Consider the following 24,889-nt stretch of genomic DNA (forward strand, 5'->3'; position numbering starts at 1 on the left):
TGATACATTGATTCCAATTAAATTACGCACATGGAGGCAGTGCAGGGCTAGTTCGCGCTAGCATGAACAGCACCAATAAGAAGTATGCAGAAAATCTTAGACGCAGATGAGCATACTATCTGCCCAACAGAAAGATTTTTAAAAATGAGGTTCAAGTGTGCCAAGGACTTTCCAGCACTGAATCTTTTACAGAGGGAAAAAAATGCCCGCCCATCCGACTTTAAAAGGCAGCAGTTTACAGAGTAATTAAAGAGGTCGATGCACTAAAGTGCACAGAATTTATCAAAGTCCACTTCTGGGTGTGAGTTGGTATTAGAGATACAATTTTCACTTTTTATGTGCAAAGAAAACAGTGCACTTTTTTTTTTGTTTGCAAGTTTACTCTTGCAAAATTGTATGCAAATTCGAAGTTAATGAGCTGCTGCCCGCCATGCAAAATCAGGCAAGGCCAGCTCATTTAATTAGGTCGGCAGCATGCAAAAGGACCTTGACAGGCAGCTTTTGCAAAGGCACTCGAGCCCCTCTAGAACCCTTTGACTCGGAAAACTCACGTCTTTTGTGGGAAATTTGGGGCACTTCAGTACATCGGCCCCCTACACAACTCATTGAAAGATACAAATCTTCAATGAAAGCATTATCTAAATCACCGGAGATTGACATGAGGACAGCGTGTGATTACCTTGTGGGGCCTGTGCTTCTCGTGGACGTGCAGGATGTGAATGCGCAGCCGGTCCCTCTTTTCGAAGGAGCGATTACAGAGGTGGCAGGGGAACTTCCGGTCTCCCTGATCGACACAGCGGGTGTACTTGAGGTGTTTATCCCGGTAATACTTGTACGCAAACACTTTGCCACAGCGCTCACATTTATAACCTTCTCCCGATTCTGTGAAACACGAGGAGGGGGGAGAACACCATTAAAACGCTTCAGAGAGGAGATCGGAAAAGCGGGCACCCCCCCTGGATCTGACACCTCCTCCGGGGCTGCCCGCCGGCAGATTTAGTGCAACACATCCCAACCTTAGACCTCCTCCACACCAGGATGCACGATGGAGTCTTCCCTCTGGGAGGGTTTTCAACCAAAGCGCATACTCTTATTGAATATATACAGGGAGAGATTGTTATCTAGTGACAGGAGAATCCCAAATCACCTACACTCAGCTTCCTCAACACCTATTCTCAGGACTATTACAATATTTATTTATTTATTTATTTTTAGATTTTTATATACCGGTGTTCCTATATGAAATAAAGATCACATCGGTTTACATTGAAACAGAACATGAAAATTGCCAAAAGGCATTACATAGAACAAGGTTATGAAACTTGGAACAGTGTACATAAGTTCAAAATTTAACAATAACGTTGTAACATTGATGACCAAAAGATAAAGGAGAAAAAAAAAATTATTATTACAATAATCTTATTTAAAAAAAAATACACCTGCCCCTTACTGAACGGGGGAAACTGGTAGAAGAGCATGCACATTTTATACGCACAACTCTAGGCACCTTATTCTTCATATATATTGACATAGGGACTTTAAAAAAAAAACCAAACTAACAACCCTGTTCTGTCCTGGGATTCTCCAAAGCTTTCTTCACGAAAAGGCAACTGAAAAATACGGTGCATTCTCTCCGATGTAATACGTCTGGGAATTACAGGAACAAAAAAAGAATTCAATCAGAGCACCAGGGCGAACTACCATGCACTGAGCTGGACTGCAGGGACACAGTCCAGGTTACAATCATATTTTGAAAATAAGTTTGGGAGAAAGCTTTAGCAAAGAGAGAACATTTTAAATTCCACCTGGAAAATTAATGTTTAAGTAGCAAAATGGTTTCCATTGATATATATATATTTACATTCTTAATCATTTCATCTATCTTCACTATTTGAAAATGTTAATTGCTTGCATCTATCGTGCTGCAACACAAGCATTTCGTTCTGTTCATTAAGGAAAATTGATTGTTGTCTTAAATGAGCAGAAACAGTATATGCCCTGCAATACACATATAAAGTAAATTATAAATAAGCAATCTTTATGGCATGCCACTAAGACAAAATTTAAATACTTTACAGAATTGGAATGGATCAGCGTATACTAAGTGCTTTCCCTGAATTTTCACAAATTGCACGTAACGCGCCACCATGCTACAGTTTGCGATATTTTTTATCCATTTCGATTTTCTTGTGCAGCAAGAAATCGATTTCAAAATAGTCAATATATAAAAGGTAAGCACTGATTCTTAATTGTATCCAAAAACATTTTATAAAAACTGTACCTACAGAACTGCTGCTTGCTTACGTTGTAATTTTATAGAATGAATCCATTTTTTCAACGAGATGTATTAGAGGTTGTTCTAATTTCTTTTACACATTGGAAGAGAGAGATGCTATTTTTTTTCTATGGGGGCTGACACATTAGTTTGAATAAGCTTCCTTCTGAATACTCTCTATCAAAAGCCATATGTCAAATGGAAGGGCGAACCGATAAGAAATGAGCTGGTTTATTCCGTCACCCGGCAGTTTTCTGTTCCTTTTCTAAGCATTCCTCGCTTAAACGATCCTCATCTTCTTTACCAGCAGAACCAGATGCCTCTGCTGTTGCACATTATGGCTTTCCCGGCTGACAAAAATGATATAGCGCTTTTGTTAAGGGAGATCTTTCAATCCACCTACTGTTCTCTCCCTAGGAAAATGTACAGACCCCCCCCCCCCCCCAAAAAAAAAAAAACAAACCCCCAACACAAAACAGATAAACCCGGGACTAATGAAAGGCAAAGTGAGAACTACAGAGCAAAGATGTCGCCAAAACTTGTTTCAGAGCTGCCGTTTAAGGTACAAGTTTTTGTACTACCCTCAGGCGAAAAGTTGTTGAACTAAAACATAGGGCGCTAAAGGTTCCCAAATTTCAATTTTGGTCTATTAGGGACTTAACATTAAATAATGCTAACATCCTCATATTTTACACACCTAGAAGGTTTTAGTTTTATCTAATAAATGCATGCATGACATACAAGTGGCTTTTAGCAATCGAATCCTATAGGCGAACGGGCGAGGGCTCTAATGACAGCATCTCTGTGATCAGGGCTCGGTCTATCTCTGACACCTCTGAGATCAGGGCTCGGGCTATCTCTGACACCTCTGAGATCAGGGCTCGATCTGTCTCTCTGACATCTCTGAGATCTGGGCTCGGTCTATCTCTGACACCTCTGAGATCGGGGCTCGGTCTGTCTCTGACACCTCTGAGATCTGGGCTCGGTCTATCTCTGACCCCTCTGAGATCAGGGCTCGGTCTATCTCTCTGACATCTCTGAGATCTGGGCTCGGTCTATCTCTGACATCTCTGAGATCGGGGCTCGGTCTATCTCTGACACCTCTGAGATCGGGGCTCGGTCTATCTCTGACCCCTCTGAGATCAGGGCTCGGTCTATCTCTCTGACATCTCTGAGATCTGGGCTCGGTCTATCTCTGACATCTCTGAGATCTGGGCTCGGTCTATCTCTGACATCTCTGAGATCGGGGCTCGGTCTATCTCTGACACCTCTGAGATCGGGGCTCGGTCTATCTCTGACATCTCTGAGATCAGGGCTCGGTCTATCTCTGACCCCTCTGAGATCAGGGCTCGGTCTATCTCTCTGACATCTCTGAGATCGGGGCTCGGTCTATCTCTGACATCTGAGATCAGGGCTCGGTCTATCTCTGACCCCTCTGAGATCGGGGCTCGGGCTATCTCTGACACCTCTGAGATCGGGGCTCGGTCTATCTCTGACACCTCTGAGATCGGGGCTCGGTCTGTCTCTAACATCTCTGAGATCAGGGCTCGGTCTATCTCTGACACCTCTGAGATCGGGGCTCGGTCTGTCTCTAACATCTCTGAGATCAGGGCTCGGTCTATCTCTCCCCGGGCGGGTTTGCCCCCTGCTGCCTCCCCCCTGGCAAACTTCTCGGAGGATAGGCGAGGCGCAGGGACCACTACCTTCCGACTGGGGCTGGCTGCTCTTCCCCGCCGCCGCTCTCTTCAGGCTGATGGGGATCCCCAGAAACTGCTGGTAGCAGTCCCCGTACCACACCAGCAGCTCCTGGTTCGGCCCGATCTCTTTGCAGCTTTCGTAATAGATTTGGCCCTCGCACTGAATCGCCGTCAGGTTCTGCTCCTCCGGAAATCGGGCGCAGTTCACCAAAGCCATCCAGTTGCCCGAAGCTCCTCTGCCGTCTATGAAATGGCTCAGTTGACCATCTTCGAAAATCTTAAAAGGCAAACGGAGAGAGAGGGAGGGAAATAGTACAAAACGTTTGTTCCAGTGACTATAAAAGTGCCCTTAGGAGCGCTTCAAACCGGATGCCTCCTTGCAGATGGGCTACTTCCATCTTTCCTTTTACAGATACTTCAGATTTCAAGGGATTGGTATTTATTTTATTTATTTATTAAAGGCTTTTCTATACCGAATTTCTTGATACAAATCAAATCAACTCGGTTTACATCAAACAATTAGGAACTATAACCAGCGTTTTCAGCGTTTTTCAAGTTTTTTCAGCGTTTGCAAGTAAAGCAGAACGAAAATACGGAGTATATATGCCCTGGTATTTGTAAATTGTGGATGCTATTCTTTAATTGCTTTACAATTTTTTTTTTTTTACTTGTGGTATCAGTGTAATTATTATAATATTTGGAAAAAAAAATTATAATTTGAAAAAGAAAAAAAAATCCCACGGAAATGCGAAACGCTAGCCAGTAAGTAAGTACCTCCCACATTAAAGAATTGTCATCGTAGGTCTTAATTTCACTCGTGTTCACCACTCTGCCTCCAAACGGTCCAAAGATGACTCCCTTGGGGATGATGTTCGTGCAGAAGACGCCGGAGTGAGCGGCATCGCCGAATGAGGTCCGCACCACGGACAAACCTAAAGGGGGGGGAGAGAGAAGGCGAGGAGTCTGTGAAGCGGCTCCGTAATATTCCCCAGGGATCCCCTGCCCCCGACCCCCGGCGCCGTCACCCACCTTCCGGCAGCTGGAGCGAGTCCCTGTCCAGCAGCTGGGCCTGCGGATCGGACCCTGCAAGACACAACACTCCTCCCCGTTAGGCGCTGCCTCCTCTCCCTTTCGGAAGGGCAAAGACCTCATGACCCCAAAACGAGTAACCGAAAAGAAAAAGAAACGAAAAGGACTGAACGAGCGCAGAGGCTCCCGAACTGCCCGCATGCACATCTCTCCCTGTAACCCCCCCCCCCCCTTTCTTTCGTCTCTGTCGTTTAGGAACGAGACGTTGCCTCTGGCCCCACTCGGCCTCCCACTCCTGCCGGCGGCTGCGGGCGCTACCTGCGGGGATCCTCAGGCCCGAGACGGCGTGGCTGGCGGGGTCCCGGCCGCTCCGGGCCTGGATGGAGCCGAACAGCGCCGTGTGGAGGTCTCCCTCGGTGAAGCGGTAGGGCCGGGGGGGCGGCGCCGCCTCCAGGCTCAGGGGCCCGGCCTTGCCCTTCCGGGGAGACCTGGGGGCGCCGGCGGACCTCCCGCCGGCCGGGCTGCCGGGGGGCCCCGCGGCCGCGTCGCCCGGGCTGGGGAAGGCGAAGGGAGCCGGAGGCGGCGCCTTGCTGTACAGGGGCAGCGAGCCCGGGAAGACGCCGTAGAAGGCTTCGCTGGGGCCCAGATAGGCAGGGGCCGGGCTGGCGAAGCCGAAGGGCCCCAGAGGCGGGGAGCCGGGGAGCAGCCGTCCGAGAGGATGGAGAGGGCGCAGCACGCGGGGGCCTCCCGCCGCTTCCAGGCACTGTCCGTGGGGGAGAAGGGCCGCGTAATAGGCGGGGGTCCTCAGGGGGTCCTTGGGGCTGGCGTCGCCCGGCAGGGACAAAGCCATCGTCAGGCGCGGGGCATTCACCGGGAAGGCGGAGAAGGCTGGGGAAAAGAAAAACAACAACACACACAAGGATCAGAAAACCTGCGCCGGAGCAAAGGTATTTACAAGAAATCATTTCACCGGGGCAGTAGTGCATAGGGCAGGCTATGTTCGCAAAAGAGGGGGGTGACCAGGGAATGAAGGTCTCACCGCATGCTGATCATCTCTTCAACTCATTTTCATTCCGCGTTTTAGAAAGGCTAAGGCTGCTCTTTGGCTCCTTTTTGCACCGATCGGTATTTTCAGTAAGATCACGGGGATTCTGACTACAGAGCGCAACTTCCACGCGGGTATGAGATGATCCCCAGTGTCCTGGAGCGATATTGTGAACCCAAGCCCTTTATATGAGGTGCACGTATGTGTGTGTGTGTGTGTGTGTGTGTGTGTAAAGGCGATAGACACTTCCCCGTGCTTAGTGATCAGTTACGCGTGCCCACATCTTAAGGTGAAGCAGCTGAGGGCTGGCAGGCAGGTTCCATCAGGTCACCTCAGTCATTTCCAACGCGTTTCTGGCAGGTTTGCCAAATCAAGGTTTGCAGCGCGGGTCCCAAGCTTTATCAGTAAGTGCAAGGTGGCTTCCTGCGCCACTGCGCTCTCGGAGAAAGCTTCTCCTTGAGATGCAGCAATTAAGCGATTGAGTTTACAACACAAACAAAACGCCAGCGCCCGAGGCCATTTCGCTAAATCAGTCAAGAAGCGAAACAAAGGGGCAGAGGGGGGGAAGACAACAGCTGAAATCTCCGGGAAATGTGCAGCGATTTGCAGCTCCATCTTCCTTAAACGCTGCAGCTCGCCCTCCTCAGGAGCCCCTTCGGGCTGGGCAAGTGGCTCCCAAGCACGAAGAAGCCCCCTTGGCAAGCGGGAAAGGGCCCCCCCCCCCCCCAGGCTGTTCAGATTGAACGAGTCACCCCCAGGTATGAGATTAGGAGAAAACCGAGCCGTCCTTGGGCAACTCCGACCCTCCCAGAAATAAACCGAAGTTGCCTTTCTCGCTCCCTCTCGCTAGAAAGAGAAATCAGCATAACCCGAACGAAAAAAAAAAAAGAAAACGAATTTCCCGCAAGGGAAATATGAAAAAAAAAAGGTCCAAAATCTTCTAGGTAGCCTCGAAAACCTGCCTCCCTAGACCACAAGCAAACAAAAAAAAGTTAAGTTTAATGGATCTCAAGCCCTGCCCTTTTAAAATAACTTTTTTTCTAATGAAGCAAAACCAGTCTGAAGCATTGGGCTGGCGAGGGAGCCGCTTAAATCCCAATGAATCTGCTCTCTAATGGCCGGGATCAATAGGCAGCAGTAAGTGAAACAAAACAAGGTCGTGACACGTCGCGGGGAGAACATGGGGTCAGCGGCAAAGGTCAGCCCCGAGGAAGCCCTCGCCCCGCAGGGCCCGCTCACCCTTAGGTCCGGAGCCGCTCTCCCGATCGCTGCTGGGCTCCCCCCGTCTCCTCCATTTGGCCGGGGGCAGGATGCGGCTGGGGGGGGGGGGGGGTCTGCGCGTGTTCGCGGGCGCGCTAGGAAGCAGATGGCGCTCCAAGGAGAGTCCGCGCCGGCTGCCCTCAGAGCCGCCCTCCTCCCCTCCTCCCAGCAGCAGCTATTATTGGCCAGCGATCGGCTCGTCCCTCGGTGCCACTGGGGACCTCGCCTGCGAACCTGCTTTCCTGCTACCTGGGTGCGTGCAGTCGCCTTTCCAGGACTTGGGGAGAAACCGACTTTCCGCGCAGAACGATCCCGGACCTCCTTCCCGTTATTAAATACGACCTGGCCCTTCCTTTCAAGCCGGAGCCCAGAGCGCTCGCCAGTTCTGCGACTTTGTGTAGCCCAACCTCTGGCCCTGCCATTTCGGGGCAGGACCTGCGTGCATGGGGGTTTTTTTTTTTGCAGGACAAAGGGAAGAAAACACGATGAGGTTCTCTTTTGTAGGTTTGTTTTTTTTTGCTTATTGTTTTACTACGGTGTGATAATCCAAAGAGTTAACAATTTCCCTTTTTTTTTTTTTTGGAAAGGAACATATACACTATTTGGGAAATCTTTTGCAAATGGGTACAACAAATAAACATTACCAGTACCACTTAATACGTTTAGTCATTTGTAAGCGGCTCACTCGTATTGGGAATAGGCAAATGAAGGTGAAGATAACAAGAAAACGTGCCTTTGCCTCCCAACGTGTTACCCTTTTCCAAAGAGCATACGAAACATAACAACCGAGGCAAAAAACAAAACCCCAACCTTCAGTTTCTTTGGCCTTTATTATCCGAATATTAGCTTTACCCCCGATGTGATACGGTGCGGTTACCCCCATATGCATCAAATAACTCTTAAGATAACCCGAAAAGTGCAAGCCCCCGCCTCATTATCCAAGGGAGCCCCGGCCCGGCAGGGGGCGCTCCGGAGCCAGGGCGGCCGCGGTCACCTCCTCAGCCTCCAGCTCGTCCTTTCCTTACCCTTTCGGTGGCTTTCAGGAAGGGGGAACTGCTGAGTCCACTAAAGCAACGAAATCCAAGGGCAAGTGGGAGTCGGTCAGAAGGAAGCGCTCTGAGGAGGGGAGGAGGAGGAGGCACTGATTTCCGTTATTGTGCACTGGGGACGCTGCCAGGCGGGGCTGCCTTTTCAGTTTTACTCGCAATAATAGGTAGGCGGCCACAATTAAAGAATTTAGCACATTAAAACGTTTCGAAAGACTGTGAAAGAAAAGCTTTCAAGGGCCCAAAAAAAAAAATAGACGTTATTATTATTTGGGAGCAAAGTCCTCAAAATATTTTTCAAGATCTTGTTATCTGGGCTTGCAAACGAGTGGGAAGACTTTCGGATCTGCGGATCCCATTGATTTTCTGCCCCACATTTAAACGAAAGGAAGCTCCTTTTAACGGGTAAAGGGAGTATAATTATCTATTTGGACTTTTAAATCCGATTGTAGAAGTTTGAGAGCCCCCCAGATCACGCTTTGTACATACACTGATGCGATGGCCACACTACCGGGAGGATACAATTACCAGAGGGGGGGGGGGAATATCTTTTCTTTTAATTTCTAGGCAAGATAAAAGTGGTGCATGGTTTCCACCTCCAGCTCCAGCAGCGATGCTCGGGGCTCAGGTCCCTGGGAAGACAGTCGGGCATCGCCGGGCTGTGAAAGGGGACAGCACTGTCACACCCTGCCGGCCCCCACCTCAGACGCTGCCCCAGAACCACTGCCAGGATCTTCCTGCTCATCGATCCCACTTCTGCCATTGGAAGAAACCGATATCAGACCCTTCTTTGAAGGAAGAACGCCAGATATTTTTAATCTCTTTGGAAAACAAACACCAAAACTCGTTCATTTTTTTATTTTATTTTTTTTTACTTTCATCCTTTCTTCTGCCTTTTAACGAATTCATTAAATTAGAGGTGGTTTATATGAGAAACAAATAAACACAAAAGACCCTCTCATTGCAATTTACTTCCCTTCGTCATAGTATAAGATTCTCCTACCCTGGCTATTATTTTACACCTCCTGTTCTGGACTGCACTGCCAGATTCTTCTGTATTAAAAAGTTCATCACGCACAGAGGTGGAATATGTAAAAGGACCCCGCAGAGAAGCTGCCTGCAATCTGGCGGGGGGGTTGGGTCTTTCTTTGTTTTAATCTTAATTTTAAATTTTTTTTAAAAATGTTAAGACGTTCCAAGTCTTAATAAAGGAACAAATAAACATTGGAAAAGAGCATCTACACAGATCAAAATACAACCCGTAAAAAGAGGGTCGTGCACCATCTTGCACAGAAAAAGGGCACAAATATAAGACGGGAGAATCCAAGTCGCAACAAGAAAACAGATTATTAACCAAACAACAATATCCAGGAACCAAGCAAAGTAGAAAAAAAAACCGACCTTTTGCGCACCACGAATTCTAAATAAAACAGCAGAAGAGAAACCCTCAAAAGAGAAGAGAGTGAGCGGACTAATGCAGTAAGGGATTAACATCAGACCTCCAGCGGAGAAACAGATGGAAGTGCCGGAAATAGACTCATCACTGTCTCGAGTTTTTATTAAGCAAAAAACAACAATAACAACAACAACAAAAAAAATGAAGTATTTAACTGGTTAGGGACTACAATACGTTTAGCGGGAAATAAGTCGTCTCCATCTAGCTTTAGCGACCCTGAAACATTCGGGAATACTTTCTCCTGATATCTAAGAAAAGATTCACATTTAGTCTGAAAATATTTTTCACATATGAAATCTCATTGGACAGTTAAGGGAGAGGTGGCATTTTAGGGATTTGTGTAATATCTCTTTTTTCTTCCTTCTTTTTATTTACGGTTGAGTTGACTAAATAATCACCTTTAACACGGGAGCATAATCCCTCTTTAGCTATGTCAAAAGCTTTTTATAAATACCGATGACACATTTCCAAATGTGGGAGAAATTAATTATCTTTACGTTCTTAATTTAACATCAGTTTGTTTTTTTTTTTGCTTTAAGCATTATCATTATCTGGAATTAGAAAGTTTTACTCCTCTGGATACTCCGATTCTTCAGGCGTTGCTGATTGCTGGAGTTTCCTTCTGATTGTACATTTCAGCGTAAATACCGTAACATTTTCCAATCCAGTTATCTCCCAAGGTGTCCCATGAGGTCGCTATTGAGGGAACGAGCGCCTTGTGAGCCTGCTCCATTGCCACTCTAAAAATCTTCTTAGCTGCCCTAGCTGCTCGCAATTTTCAAAGGGATTTGTGCAGGTTAGAAGCGTTGTACTTGCGTCAGTTGCTTCGCTGATAATCATCCTCCCCGTATGTAGATAAAATAGCAAGCATAGTGCATAAAGCGCCTACTTTTACCCGGCGCGGGGTTAGGTTAGGGGTGCAGGGTTTTGGCTAGAAAGAGTATCCACCGAACAAAGCAGGTGCAAATCTTAGCCGATCTTTTCTCCTGGGACTATTTTCCAAGTGAATTTACATGCCTGATTTTCCCTTTGAATATCGGCGCAATGACCGTGGCTAAAATGTACCCGAGGACTTTGCAGGGTTGCGGGCAGTCTGAAAATACCTTCCCCAGAACAGGGAATGGCAGAGATTCCCTTGCAGAGTAAGCTGGAGATTGCAAGACCTTTCCTGGGAGCAAGCAGGATCAGAAAGAGCTACTCCCATCATTTCTGGTTTGATGAACCATGCAGAAGACTTGTTTTCAAAAGTACTTCCCCCTCCCACACCCAAACAATAAAGTTAGTAACTGGTTATATGTTTTGAAAGATTTTCCATATTGTGTTACTATGGAGTACTTTGTCCAAAATTCAAGATTCTGAAAAATAAATATCTTTTTACCCCAAGTGGAGTAGGTTAGAGTCCTAGTTTATTGAATTGCTTTGTTTAATCCCCTCCAGCCATTTACATTGATCTGTAGCATTTCTCTTCACTTGTCACTAAGGATTCTGTTCTCCTGCAGACGCTCAGGGTTATTTTCCACAAATCGGAGATGTTTGTTCTTTTTTATTTCCTTTCTTCACTGTAGTTCTATATCTTTTCCTCCCTTCTCTCTCTAAAACCTCCACTCTTTCTTCTGTCCTTCCTCCCATCCATTTGTTTCCCTTATCCCTCCCTCTACACTTCTCCTGCTCTCCTTATCCCTTCTTTCACCAACTCTACATCCTCATTTTTTCCATCTGACCTCTTCTTCCTTACTTGATCCACCTGTCCCAGTATTTCCCACATGCCCGCTTGCTCACTCAGGACCTGATTCACGAAGAGCTTTTCCTATGGACACTAGGGATGTGAATCGTTTTTTGACGATTTAAAACAATCGTCAGATTTTTTTAAATCGTCAAAAATCGTTAGAGTCGTGATACAATAGAAATTCCCCCGATTTATCGTGAAAAATCGTAAATCGGGGGAGGGGGGAGGGCGGCGTGGGCCTCACTAAAAAAAATTAGTGATGTGAATTGGAATCGGAACGATTCCAATTCACATCTCGTAACGATCAGATTTCCCCCAGCCGAACCCGATCGTTAAAACGATCGGGCACATGATTCACATCCCTAATGGACACAAAATGGGAAAAAAACCTTAATGAATCTGGCCCTCAGTTTGATCCATGTTCCCTCCCCCGACCTGTTAACTTGAACTCACAGCTCTCTACTCTATACCCTCTATTGCCAGCTCAATCTCCACTCCAGCCTCTTCCTGCCCAACCAGCTTGATCACTTGTCCCTCCCCACTCCCCCCACCGAGTCAGCTTGATCCCCATTTCCTTCTACCCTTATTTCCAATAGCAGTTCGATTCTGGCTCACTCAGGGCTAGGGTTGCCCTCTGGTTCCAGACTTTCAGGATAGCATGATCCAGTCCAGATTATGCCCCACTGCCCTGCAGAGTCCTGTATTCTTGTTTTTCATAAGAAATGCAGTAAGAAAACCAGACCATAAGAACATAAGAACTTGCCATGCTGGGTCAGACCAAGGGTCCATCAAGCCCAGCATCCTGTTTCCAACAGAGGCCAAACCAGGCCACAAGAACCTGGCAATTACCCAAACACTAAGAAGAGCCCATGCTACTGATGTAATTAATAGCAGTGGCTATTCCCTAAGTAAACTTGATTAATAGCAGTTAATGAACTTCTCCTCCTTTTTAAAACACAGCTACACTAACTGCACTAACCACATCCTCTGGCAACAAATTCCAGAGCTTAATTGTGCGTTGAGTAAAAAAGAACTTTCTCCGATTAGTTTTAAATGTGCCACATGCTAACTTCATGGAGTGCCCCCCTAGTCTTTCTATTATCTGAAAGAGTAAATAACCGATTCACATCTACCCGTTCTAGACCTCTCATGATTTTAAACATATCATATCCCCCCTCAGTCGTCTCTTCTCCAAGCTGAACAGTCCTAATTCTTTAGTCTTTCCTCATAGGGGAGCTGTTCCATCCCCTTTATCATTTTGGTCGCCCTTCTCTGTACCTTCTCCATCGCAATTATATATTTTTTGAGATGCGGTGACCAGAGTTGTACACAGTATTCAAGGTGCGGTCTCACCATGGAGCGATACAGAAGCATTATGACATTTTCCATTTTATTCACTATTCCCTTCCTAATAATTCCTAACATTCTGTTTGCTTTTTTGACTGCCGCAGCACACTGAACCGACGATTTCAATGTACAGGGTGGCCCATGGAAAAGTAGCCCGCCTCCAATACCAGTGCATTGGAGGCAGGCTACTTTACCATAGGCCACCCTATATTATCTACTATGATGCCTAGATCTCTTTCCTGGGTGGTAGCTCCTAATATGGAACCTAATATCATGTAACTATAGCATGGGTTATTTTTCCCTATCAGGCAGATTCAAAAAAACCTGCGGAAGAGCTGGCGCTCCGTGTTCAGCATTCACTCTCCTGATGCGCACCCAGGCACCTCTCCTGGGCACGCAATTCTGTATTTAAATTAGGGCCCGCACTAATAAGGAGGCACTAGGGACACTAGCACATCCCTAGTACCTCTTTATTAGCGGAAGCAGCGGCTGTCAGAAGGTCTTAATTTTACGGACATCAGCAAAATTGAGCGTCTATTTTCAAACCCACTGGCTGGTGGGCAGATTTTGTTTTTTTTTTTTTTAAGAAGTTTTGGGGGGTTTTTTTATGTTTGGGGCGTCCGACTTAATATCACTATTCTGAACACTTACCTGGTGCTGTCTATGCTTAATGCTTGCCTTTGGGCAGGGGTTAATTTCTGAGAGTAAAATGTGCAGCTTGGCCGCACATTTTACTTTCAGTATCCCGGGCGACTAACTAATAGGCTCATCAACATGCATTTGCATGTGATGAGCACTATTAGTTTTCATGAGTTTGGACGCGTGTTTTGAAGGCGCTATTACCCCTTACAGTATAAGGGGTAATAGACACGTGTCGAAAACACGTGGCTGAGCACGCCATACTGAATCGGCCTGTATATGCATTACCTTGTACTTATCCACATTAAACGTCATCTGCCATTTGGATGCCCAATTTTCCAGTCTCACAAGGTCCTCCTGCAATCTGCTTGTGATTTAACTACTCTGAATAATTTTGTATCATCTGCAAATTTGTTGATTTGTTTCGACATAGGAAAACCGAATTAAGATTGAACACCACATTGGGCAATCACCTCCCTCTCCAGGCCCTGGCAGCAGACTAAGGGCAATCATTGTGCAGCTGCCCAAGTATTGTGGACGTTAAGATACTTGAGGCCCGAGTGAGGGTCGAAGTCACCCACCTTATTAGAACCAACAGGTAATGTACATTGGGTTTTATGCAGGTTTGTATGTAGACTGCTTTTTGCTGGTGGACAATAAAGAGAAAGTACCTCATGAGAGACTCTCGAGGACATTAAAAAGTCATTTGATAGGAGGCAGTTGTGGATTGAAAACTGGTTAAAAGATAAAAGAACAGAGTAGGGCTAAATGGCCAAATGTTTCAATGGAGAAAAGTGAATAGTGGATCTGTACTTGGACCACTGCTTTTTAAACATATTCATAAATGACCTAGGTATGGGAACAACGAGTGAGGTGATCAGATTTGCTAATGATACAAAATTATTCAGAGCTGTTAAAACACAAGAGGATTGTGAGAAACTGCAACAGAACCTTGTGAGACTGGGAGACTGGGCATCGAAATGGCAGAGGACATTTAATGTAGACAAGTGCAAACTAATGCAAGTAGGGAAGAGCAACCCAAATTATAATTACACAATGCAAGGCTCCACTTTGGGAGTCACCACCCAGGAAAAGGATCTAAGTCTTATCGCGGATATATGCTGAAATGCTTTGCTCAATGTGTGGCGGTAGCCGCCAAGAAAGCAAATAGAATGCTAGAAATTATTGGGAAAGGAATGGAGAATAAAACAGAGATTATCATAATGCTTCTTTATCGCTCCATAGTGCAACCTCGTCTTGAGTATTGTGTGCAGTTCTGGTCACATCATCTCAAAAAAGATATAACAGAATTAGAAAAGGTACAGAGAAGAGCAACTAAAATGATAAAGTCACTGGCATGATTCCCCTACGAGGAAAGACTAAAGAGGTTAGGGCTCTTCAGTTTGGAGAAGAGCCAGCTGAGGGGAAAATCCACAATGAATATGCATGAAGAAATAGATTTGCATACACTGCCTCTATTGTATCCAAATCTATCTTTTGCATATTCATTATAGATGGGCCAAAAACCAGGCCTGTTTGTGGCTCTTGAGGACTGAAGTTGGCCACCCTGGACTGGTGCAAGACATTGAAGCCAGAGAGTTACAAGACTCTAGATAACATGGCATCACAAAGGGAAAATCTTGCCAAACAAACTTTAATTGATTTTTTTGGAAAAAGGCATTACTGGATATTTAAAAGAATTGGGGCATTTTGATAATAAAATTCAACAATAACAAACATAGAAACATAGAAATGACGGCAGAAGAAGACCAAACGGCCCATCCAGTCTGCCCAGCAAGCTTCACACTTTTTTTCGTCTCATACTTATCTGTTTCTCTTGGCTCTTAGTAAACTTTTGGTTCTATTTCCCTTCCACCCACACCATTAATGTAGAGAGCAGTATTGGAACTGCATCTAAGTGAAATATCTAGCTTAATTAGTTAGGGGTAGTAACCGCCGCAATAAGCAAGCTACACCCATGCTTATTTGTTTACCCAGACTATGTAATTCAATCCTTGTTGGTTGTTCTCTGTATATAGATCCACTAATCTTCATTCCCCCTGCCGTTGAAGCAGAGAGCTATGCTGGATATGCGTGAAGTATCGGACTTCCCTCTTTCACTTTCTCTCCCCCCCCCCACCCCTCCATGAACAATCCTGTAAAAACGGAGGACCCTAGTTTACTGAGTCCCTACTGACCTTATGGGAAGAAGTTTGCAAATCAGCACCAAACACACTAAAAGAGCCACTGATCAGTGATCTGCTGCCAGTGTCTTATCAAGAAGCTCTCACCAGCTCTGTTCCACTTGAGGAACGTCTTACAAAATTATTTAGCCCTCCACTACCCCTCTCAATGTAACAAAAAATAAATTGTACATAGAACATACCATAAATCAACACTGAAAATTACATACCAGTCATGGCATTCTTGGCAAATTATGAAATCTTTTGTACGTGAGCTTTTGAAACCACAGAGGTCCCTTCTTCAGATGTCTCCTCAGAGACACTCACTCTAGAAGTAGGGACATATGAGGTTGGGAAGGGGTGAGACTTGAGGGAATATAGCAGAACAGAAAACAATTGCTCTGCTCCCTTCTCAAGTCTCTTCCCTTCCTGTTTTCTCTCCAAACACTGCCTACAGAGTCTGCTCCAGTCTAACCTTTCCATCCTGTGGAGACTGGGGTGGGGGGAGGAGGGGGAATGCTGAAGCAGACACTGCAATTACTCTGCTCCCTTTTCCAGTTCCTCCCATCATGTTCCCTGCAGGCTGCCTGGCTGGAACAATTAACAGAACCGCTGTTTTCAGCTGCTTGAGATTCAGAGCATTGACCAATAGATTTAAGGCATGAGCACTATGTGCTCATAATTAACAACATCCCAGTTTTTTGGCAAGATGACCAAAGGAGGAGTTGAGAGAAGTGCAGTGACAGTCTATCTGGATTTCAGTAAACACAGAAGAGTGGTGAGCAAGGTAGCCAGAATGGAAGCTGGAAGAAATATTACAAACTAGAAGAAAAGTTGGTTAACAACCAACAGGACTCAGAGTGGTTTAATGGTGTTCCACTAGTGAAGGGAAAGTATCCAGTTGGGTGTCACAAGGATCAATGATAGACCCAGTCTTTTTCAGGTAAGTGTGTTTGTTATCAGAGATCAAAATTTGCAACAGAGTGGACTGCACAGAAGAGACAGAGAAGCTGAAAGGTTATTTTAAACAATTGGAAGAATAGTCAAAGTTTTTTTGTGTGTGGAAAAAAATGCTTCTTTACACCTTGACTGCTTCCTCAAACTGAACCCCACGAACATTAGCATGGCTGGGCTAAATAGCATGCTGCGCATCCCGTCCGAGCTCAGCCTGGGCCTGCTCACCTTGTCCATGCTCCGACGGGTCCCGGGCCATCCTCCCCCTCTGCTGCTGCTAGCTCGCCTCGGCGTCCCGCAGTGGCGACCACCGGGCCTTCCTCCGCTCACCAGGCCTCCGTGGCATTGGCCCCATCCCTAGGCACGCATGCGCGGATTGCTGGCCTCTTAAAGGGCCAAGGGTGGGTCCCAGCTCTGCGGCGTGCCCTGATTGATAGGAATACTTAAGAAGTGGTCAGACACCACTTCCTCACTTTGGCAATCAGGTCGTACACTCCGGTGTCTCTAGTTTGACTTCCAGCGTCTCTTGTTCCAGTGTCTCCTGTTCCTTCGTCTCTTCATCCCTGGTAGTACCCTTCGGACTGCTCTCACGATACTGACCTCTGCCTGACTACTCCTGATTGTTGCCCGGACCTGACCTCTGCCTGTTCTTTGACTACTCTTGCTACCTGGAACTTGACTTCTGTCTGACCACTACTCTGATCGCTGCCTGGAACTTGACCTCTACCTGTCCACTGACTTCTCCTGATCACTGCCTGGAACTTGACCTCTGCCTGACCTGACTACTTCTGGATTGACTAAAGGTACTGACCCCCTGCTTCGGTTGACTATTCTGGACTGATACTCTGGGCTTATTTATTTATTTATTTATTTAAAACATTTATATACTGTTTCACCAAATACATGAAATGACCGAAGCGGTTTACAATACATTTCTAAAAAATAAAATTAGCTATAAACTAACTTCCCCAAGTAAATTAAAATAAATTAAAAAATTATAAATTATAATAGAATAAAAATTACATTAAACTCATGATCAATTTTTTCAAAATAAAAATATAGTGACTTTAACCATTAATTTATAAACAAGATAAAAGAGAAGATAATAGTCCAACACTTTCTAAGCATAGATGATTGAGCAAAAATAATGTTTAGAAATCAAGGTCTAACTTATAATGGGATCTAGATTTCCAAAAGCTTCTTTAAAGAAGTGCGTTTTTAAAGCTTTTTTGTTCTGAATTTGTCTCAGAGGGTCAGGTAAGGCATTCCACATTAAAGGCCCTGCGACGGAAAACGCCCTTTGCCTAGTGACATTTAAGGCAGTCTTTTTTATTGCCGGAACTTCTAGCAGATTTTTTCCTGCGGACCTGAGGTCCCTAGATGGTTTATACATTCGTAGTTCTGAGCAGAGCCAAACCGAATCAATACTATTTAGTAATGAGTGAATCAATGTTAAAATTTATTCTATATTGATCCTTGCTATCCACTCGGACTCTCTGTTCGGCCTCCTGTGATCTTTGGACATTCTTCTTTAAACATCGACTGCGCACCCTTGTTCATGGTGGGCACTACCCTGCGCTTCCTCTCTAGGAGATCCTGCGAGGCCCACCTAAGACCAGGCAGCCCAGGTAACCAAAGGTTCAACCTTAGGGAACACTGGGTTGCTATTGGTGAAGCTCCAGCTAGCCTCTGTCTCCTCCTGTGCTCCGTCTCCTGGTGGCAGGCGCTCTCCGGGTTCGACTGGAGGGCCGTACCAATCCTGCACCAGGCCAAGGGTCCACCTCCAGCGCAACAGGTTGCCAAGGCCATGGACCCGGCGGACAGGTTGCCAAGGCCATGGACCCCGCCTTGCAGACCATTCCTGGTCTAGCCGTTCATGTCTGAGAACAACAGCAAACTGTGGAGAGACTACGGTCTCAGCTACAGGATTCTGTTAAGGCCAATTCAGGAGGTTGGGCTCAAGCCCCGCCTCCATGGGCATTACTGGCCCTTCCAGCTCCACCCCGTTTCAATGGGGATCTGCGCCTTTGCAAAGGCTTCATCTATCAATGCTTTATGCAATTCGCCCTGCAGCCTGCATTGTTTCCAAGTGAGACCACCAAGATTACCTTCATCCTCTCAAGCCTTGAAGGGAAGGCCCTGGCATGGGCTTCCCCACTTTGGGAGCGTTCTGATGATATCCTCTGTCATCTCTCCCACTTCATGACCATTTTTAAGCGGACCTGCTAGGATCCCAGCCGTTAGGCGGTTGCGGGTAATCAGCTTCACCACCTCCGTCAAGTCTCACATTCGCTCACCGAATTCACAGTGGAATTTAGGACACTAACCACAGAATTGGGGTGCAAGAGGACTGCCTATGGGCAATCTATCTGGATGGCTTGTCTCCTGCCCTCAAGGACGAGCTGGCTACTCGTGAGATTCCCACATTTCTGGATAACCTGATTTCCCTGGTTGGCAAGATTGATCACTGCTTATGTCAGCGACACCAGGAGGTAAAGGTCTCCCGACCACCTGCCTCTCGCCCAGTTCATGCTATGAGTCCTCAGTTGAAGGCCTTACCAGCACCTTCTCCATCACCAGAGGAGCCGATGCAGATCAATCGTGGGCGCTTGTCTCCTGAAGAACACCTTTGTTGCAAGAAGCAAGGCCTTTGCCTGTACTGTGGTGGTTCCGGACATCTTCTGCAATCCTGCCCCGTTCGTCCAGGAAACTGCAGAGCCTGAGCCTGGCGGGTGTCCCGAGCTTGGGCGCTACTGTTACTGGCCCTCAATTGTTACTCCCTGTGTCCCTCTCCAGGGAAGCACGCTCCTTTGCCGCAACCGCCTTCATTATGGACGATATCGTCACACTACTCCAGATCCCTCTTCAATCTCTGGAGATACACCTCCGCATAGCATCAATCCAGGGAGAGCACCTCCCCGGATGCATTACTCATCGCACCTTGGCTTTCACCTCTCCATGTGAACCCTCCATGAAGAGGAGATCTCTTTGTATGTCTTAAAGCGTTCTACGCATCCGGTAATCCTAGGACTTCCTTGGCTCCAGGTACATGGACCCCAATTTGACTGGCAATCCCTGCAGTTAATTCAGTGGGGACCCCAGTGCCAGAATCTCTGTCTGCAACAGGTATCCCCAGCGGTCACTGTTCTGAACTTTACAACATTTACCAGGTTACCTGCTCTGTATTCTGACTTCCAAGATGTGTTCTCCAAACAAAATGCTGACATCCTGCCTCCACTCCGTGAATTCAATTGCCCCATTGAGCTCCTACTAGGTACCACACCTCCCAAGGGCAGAACCTACCCTCTCTCCCTGCCTGAGACTCAAGCAATGTCTGAGTACACTAAGGAGAATCTGAATAAAGGTTTCATAAGACCCTCCGATTCTCCGGCAGGAGCCAGATTCTTCTTCGTGAAGAAGGATGGCAGTTTACGTCCTTGCATCAACTACCGTGGGCTAAACGCTGTGACTCACAAGGATCATTACCCTCTGCCACTCATTAGCAAACTCTTCAATCACCTACAAGGAGCTCAGATCTTTACAAAATTAGATCTCCAAGGGGCATACAATCTGGTACGGATCCAGCCAGAGGATATCTGGAAGACCGCTTTCAATACTAGGGATGGCCACTACGAGTACGTAGTTATGCCTTTTGGACTTTGTAACATCCCTGTGGTCTTTCAGCATTTGATGAATGAGATCTTCCAGTACCTACTCTATTCATTTGCGTAGTATATCTAGACGATATACTGATCTTTTCCAAAGACCTGAAGTCCCACCGCTCACATGTTCAAACAGTCCTCCAACACCTCAGAGACAATCGTCTCTATGCAAAATTAGAGAAGTGTATCTTCGAACAGCCTCATCTTCCATTTCTGGGCTATATTATCTCCAATCATGGTTTCATCATGGACCCTGAGAAACTCCAAGGCATTCAAGACTGACCTGAGCCAGTAGGCATCTGCACCTTACAAAGATTCCTTGGATTTACAAATTACTACAGGAACTTCATCGCTAACTACTCCACGCTAGCCGCTCCACTCATGGCCATGACTAGGAAAGGTAGTACTCTTCAAGTTTGGAGTCCCAAAGCTCAAGCTGCTTTCTACGCCTTGAAAGAGGCCTTCTGCACTGGATCCTGTCTACGACACCCAGATCCCAACCGCCCCTTCATCGAAGTGGACGTCTCCGCCATGGGGCAGGGGCAGTCCTGAGCCAGTATTCCTCCAAGGGGGTCTTGATACCTTGCTCCTTCTACTCACACAAATTTTCCCCCGCAGAGCAGAATTACACGATTGGGGACTGTGAACTCCTAGCTGTAAAATTGGCCCTTCAAGAATGGCACCTCTGGTTAGAAGGAGCACAGCATAAATTCATGATCTTTACAGATCCTAAGAACCTCGAACACTTAAAAAAGGCCCAGCTATTGAACCCCAGACAGGCCCGCTGGGCGCTGTTCTTTGAACGTTTTAACTTTGAACTCTGCTACCGTCCAGCAGCAAAGAACACTCAAGTGGATGCTCTCTCCCGCTCTCTCGAGCCAGAAGATATGCCCGAAACTCCTAGGCACATCATCAAACCAGCTTGCATAACCCTCGCAATTCCCAACACAGTACCAGCTGGGAAGATGATGGTCCCACGCCATCTAACGTCCTCCGCTGGGCCCATGACTCAAAGTTGGCAGGCCATCCTGGCCAGGCTTGGACCCTTGAGATGTTAAGAAGACATTACTGGTGGCCCAGCATGGTTAAGGACTCCCGCAGTTATGTAGACTCCTGCCCCATCTGTGCTCAGCAGAATCCTCCAAAGGGTCGACCTTGGGGACTCCTCCAACCTCTTCCGGCACCCACTGAACCCTGGTCAAGCATCTCTACTGACTTCATCATTGACCTGCCCCCGTCAAAGGGCAACACAGTTATCTGGGTAATTATCGACCGCTTTTTGAAAATGAGCCACTTCATTCCACTATAGAGTCTCCCCTTGGCTCCTGAATTAGCAAGACTCTTCCTAAACAATGTATTCCGCTTACACGGACTGCCAGAGAGATTGTTTCAGATCGCAGACCGCAATTTGCTGCCAAATTCTGGAAATCCTTGTGTAGAAAGTTTGATATCACCCTGAACCTGACATCGGCCTATCACCCTCAAGCGAATGGCCAAGCCGAAAGGATGAACTGCTCACTGAAGACATTCCCAAGATCCTACGTCAATGATGAACAGGATAACTGGGATGACCTCTTGCCCTGGGCTGAGTTATCCAAATACTCATGTCGCCTCTGCCACCGACATCTCGCCCTTCTCTGTGGTCTTTTGCCTCCAGCCACGCCTGCCCCTTCCTGTGCCGCTTTCAATACCCTCACCCGCGGCTCAGTCCACAGCACAGACAATACGAACTTATGGAACCAAGTCAAGGAGAGACTAACTCACGCAGCAGAAAGTGCCAAACGATTCACGGATGCTCATCGTCGCACCGCACCCTTGTTCCGACCTGGCCAGAAGGTTTGGTTTAGCACTAAGTACATAAAACTCCATCTTCCATCCCAACATTTTGCCCCCAAATACATCGGGCCATACCCGATCCTCAGATGTATAGGGGCAGTAACTTATCAACTACAGCTACCTCAAAACATGGGCATCCACAACACATTTCATGTGTCCCTCCTGAAGCCTCTGGTATTGTCGTGGCCCACCAGACGTCCACCTGCTCCATCGCAAGTCTCCGCAGATCCTGACGCTACCCTCCAGGTAAGAGAGGTCCTCGACGTCCATCAGCGTCGAGGCCGTTGGGAATATCTTTTTGCCTGGGAGGGATTTGGGGCTGAAGAGAACTCTTGGGAACCCTCACATAACATCATCGATAAGAACTTGTTGCGGGACTTCCACCAGGCACATCCAGACAAGCCACGACCGAGAAGGGGGAGGCCTAGGGGGGGGGGGGATACTGTTGCGTGTCCCATCCGCGCTTGGGTCTGCTCACCTTCTCCATGCTCCAACGGGTCCCGGGCTGTCCTCCCCCGCTGCTGCTGCCAGCTCGACTCAGACTTGGTGTCCCGCGGTGGCAACCGCCGGGCCTTCCTCCGCTCACCAGGCCTCACGGCGGGGCTCGGCATCAGCCCCGCCCCTAGGCGTGCGCGGACTGCCCGGCCTCTTAAAGGGCAAGAGCGGGTCCCAGCTCCGTGGCACGCCCTGATTGATAGGCGTACTTAAGGAAGTGGTCAGACACCACTTCTTCGCCTTGGCAAGCGGGTCGTACACTCCGGTGTCTCTAGTTTGCCTTCCAGTGCCTCTTGTTCCACTGTCTCCTGTTCCAGTATCTCCTGTTCCTTTGTCTCTTCATCCCTGGTAGTACCCTTAGGACTGATCTCACGGTACTTACCTCTGCCTGCTCTCTGACTACTTCTGATTGCTGCCCAGACCTGACCTCTGCCGTTCTCTGACTACTCCTGATCGCTGCCTGGAACTGACCTCTGCCTGACCACTGACTACTCTTGATCGCTGCCTGGAACTTGACCTCTGCCTGTCCACTGACTTCTCCTGATCGCTGCCTGGAACGTGACCTCTGCCTGACCTGACTACTTCTGGATTGACTAAAGGTACTGACCCCTGCTTCGGCTGACCATTCTGGACAGATACTCTGGGCTTCAACCTCGCTATCCACTTGGACTCTCTGTTCTGGCCTCCTGTGACCTTTGGACATTCTCCTTTGAACATTGACCACGCACCCTTGTTCATAGTGGGCACTTCCCTGTGCTTCCTCTCTAAAAGATTGTTCGAGGCCCACCTAAGACCAGGCGGCCCGGGTAACCAAAGGCTCAACCTGAGGGAACCCCGGGTTGCTATTGGTGAAGCTCCAGCTAACCTCTGTCTCCTCCTGTGCTCCACCTCCTGGTGGCAGGCACTCTCCGGGTCCGACCGGAGGGCTGTACCAACCCTGCACCGGGGCAAGGGTCCACCTCCATGCAACATAGCATTGATGCAGCCAATCTAGGACCTCCAGCTGAGAACTAAGAGGGATGGTTGGCTTCTTACCAAGTGTGTTCTAAGGACAGGGACAATGATATTTAGTGGCCAGAATGAGAGGGTCTGCCACAATCTCCCCCCGCCCCCCAAAAAAAAACAATTGATCTGAGGAAGGACCCTTAATCACGAACATTTCACAGGTTACAGAAAACATACATTAGTAAGCAGATGAAATAAATCTTGCCACTAGGAGGAACTCTTCTCCTGTGGAGGCTATGGCCTGCATAACCTGAAGACTTGGAGTCTTACTTACAGACCCAGACCCAGATAGAAACATTGGAATTTCTTGCCAGAGGATGTAGTTAGTGCAGTTAGTGTAGCTGGGTTTAAAAAAGGTTTGGATAAGTTCTTGAAGGAGAAGTCCATTAACTGCTATTAATCAAGTTGACTTAGGGAATGGTCTCTGCTATTACTGGCATCAGTAACATGGAATCTTCTTGATGTTTGGGTACTTGCCAGGTTCTTGTGGCCTGGTTTGGCCTCTGTTGGAAACAGGATGCTGTGCTTGATGGACCCTTGGTCTGACCCAGCATGGCAATTTCTTATGTTCTTCTGTTAACCATTGGGCCCAAATTTCTGTGGTTACTCTGAAATAAGGCCAGCATTGCCTCTCCTGGGGATATGTGGGTGCTGCTACTACCCAGAAGTGAGGTAGAAGGCTCTCCCCATCCTTTGGATTAAACATAAATTCAGCAAATATCATATTAATAGCTGTGTGTCTAATCACCATCCCTGCAATGAAAATCCATTAGATAATCTTTTGTTCAAAATGTCACCCAGTAATACAGGTGCATCACCAGAAGGGGACACTATTCTTCTCTTCCTAAGCTCAGATTCTATTAGCTTAGGAATTCTATGAGCTTAGGAAGAGAAGACACTATTCTTCTCTTCCTAAGCTCAGATGCCTAAGCACTTTTTCTTCCGCTGCCTAAGCTATTTAATATATGTATATTAGTTTCTTTAAATCTATGGTAACCCTCAGCTACCCTCCCCCCCCCCCCCCCCACCTTCCAACCCCCCTTCCAAACCCCTTCCAATCCCTCATTCCTACCCCCTCCCTCGGAATACCTTATTACCCCAAAAAGCCAACTCTTATCAGTTCTTACCAGTTTTGACACGTTACTCCCCATGCTTAAGCTGTATCCAAGTTTTTCTCTCCCCCTGTTCTATGTAAGAAAACTTTGTCATTGTTTTTTATGGTTGCAATGTAAAC

The 24,889-nt window shown here is 47.1% G+C and overlaps 1 protein-coding gene across 1 annotated transcript in view; it reads right to left on the reverse strand.

The window, feature by feature from the left end:
• The window catches only part of PRDM14 (PR/SET domain 14), a 37,617-nt gene that overhangs the window by 10,652 nt on the left and 2,076 nt on the right, over positions 1-24,889 (reverse strand). The window contains exons 2-6 of the mRNA XM_029587193.1: positions 5,308-5,889; positions 5,002-5,055; positions 4,747-4,904; positions 3,973-4,249; positions 680-882 (exon numbers count right to left, since the gene is read on the reverse strand). Coding sequence (XP_029443053.1) covers positions 680-882; positions 3,973-4,249; positions 4,747-4,904; positions 5,002-5,055; positions 5,308-5,889 — 1,274 coding nt within the window. The remainder of the gene's footprint in view (positions 1-679; positions 883-3,972; positions 4,250-4,746; positions 4,905-5,001; positions 5,056-5,307; positions 5,890-24,889) is intronic.

The sequence above is a fragment of the Rhinatrema bivittatum genome, chromosome 2 (genome assembly GCF_901001135.1).
Source record: "Rhinatrema bivittatum chromosome 2, aRhiBiv1.1, whole genome shotgun sequence".
Lineage (NCBI taxonomy): Eukaryota > Metazoa > Chordata > Amphibia > Gymnophiona > Rhinatrematidae > Rhinatrema > Rhinatrema bivittatum.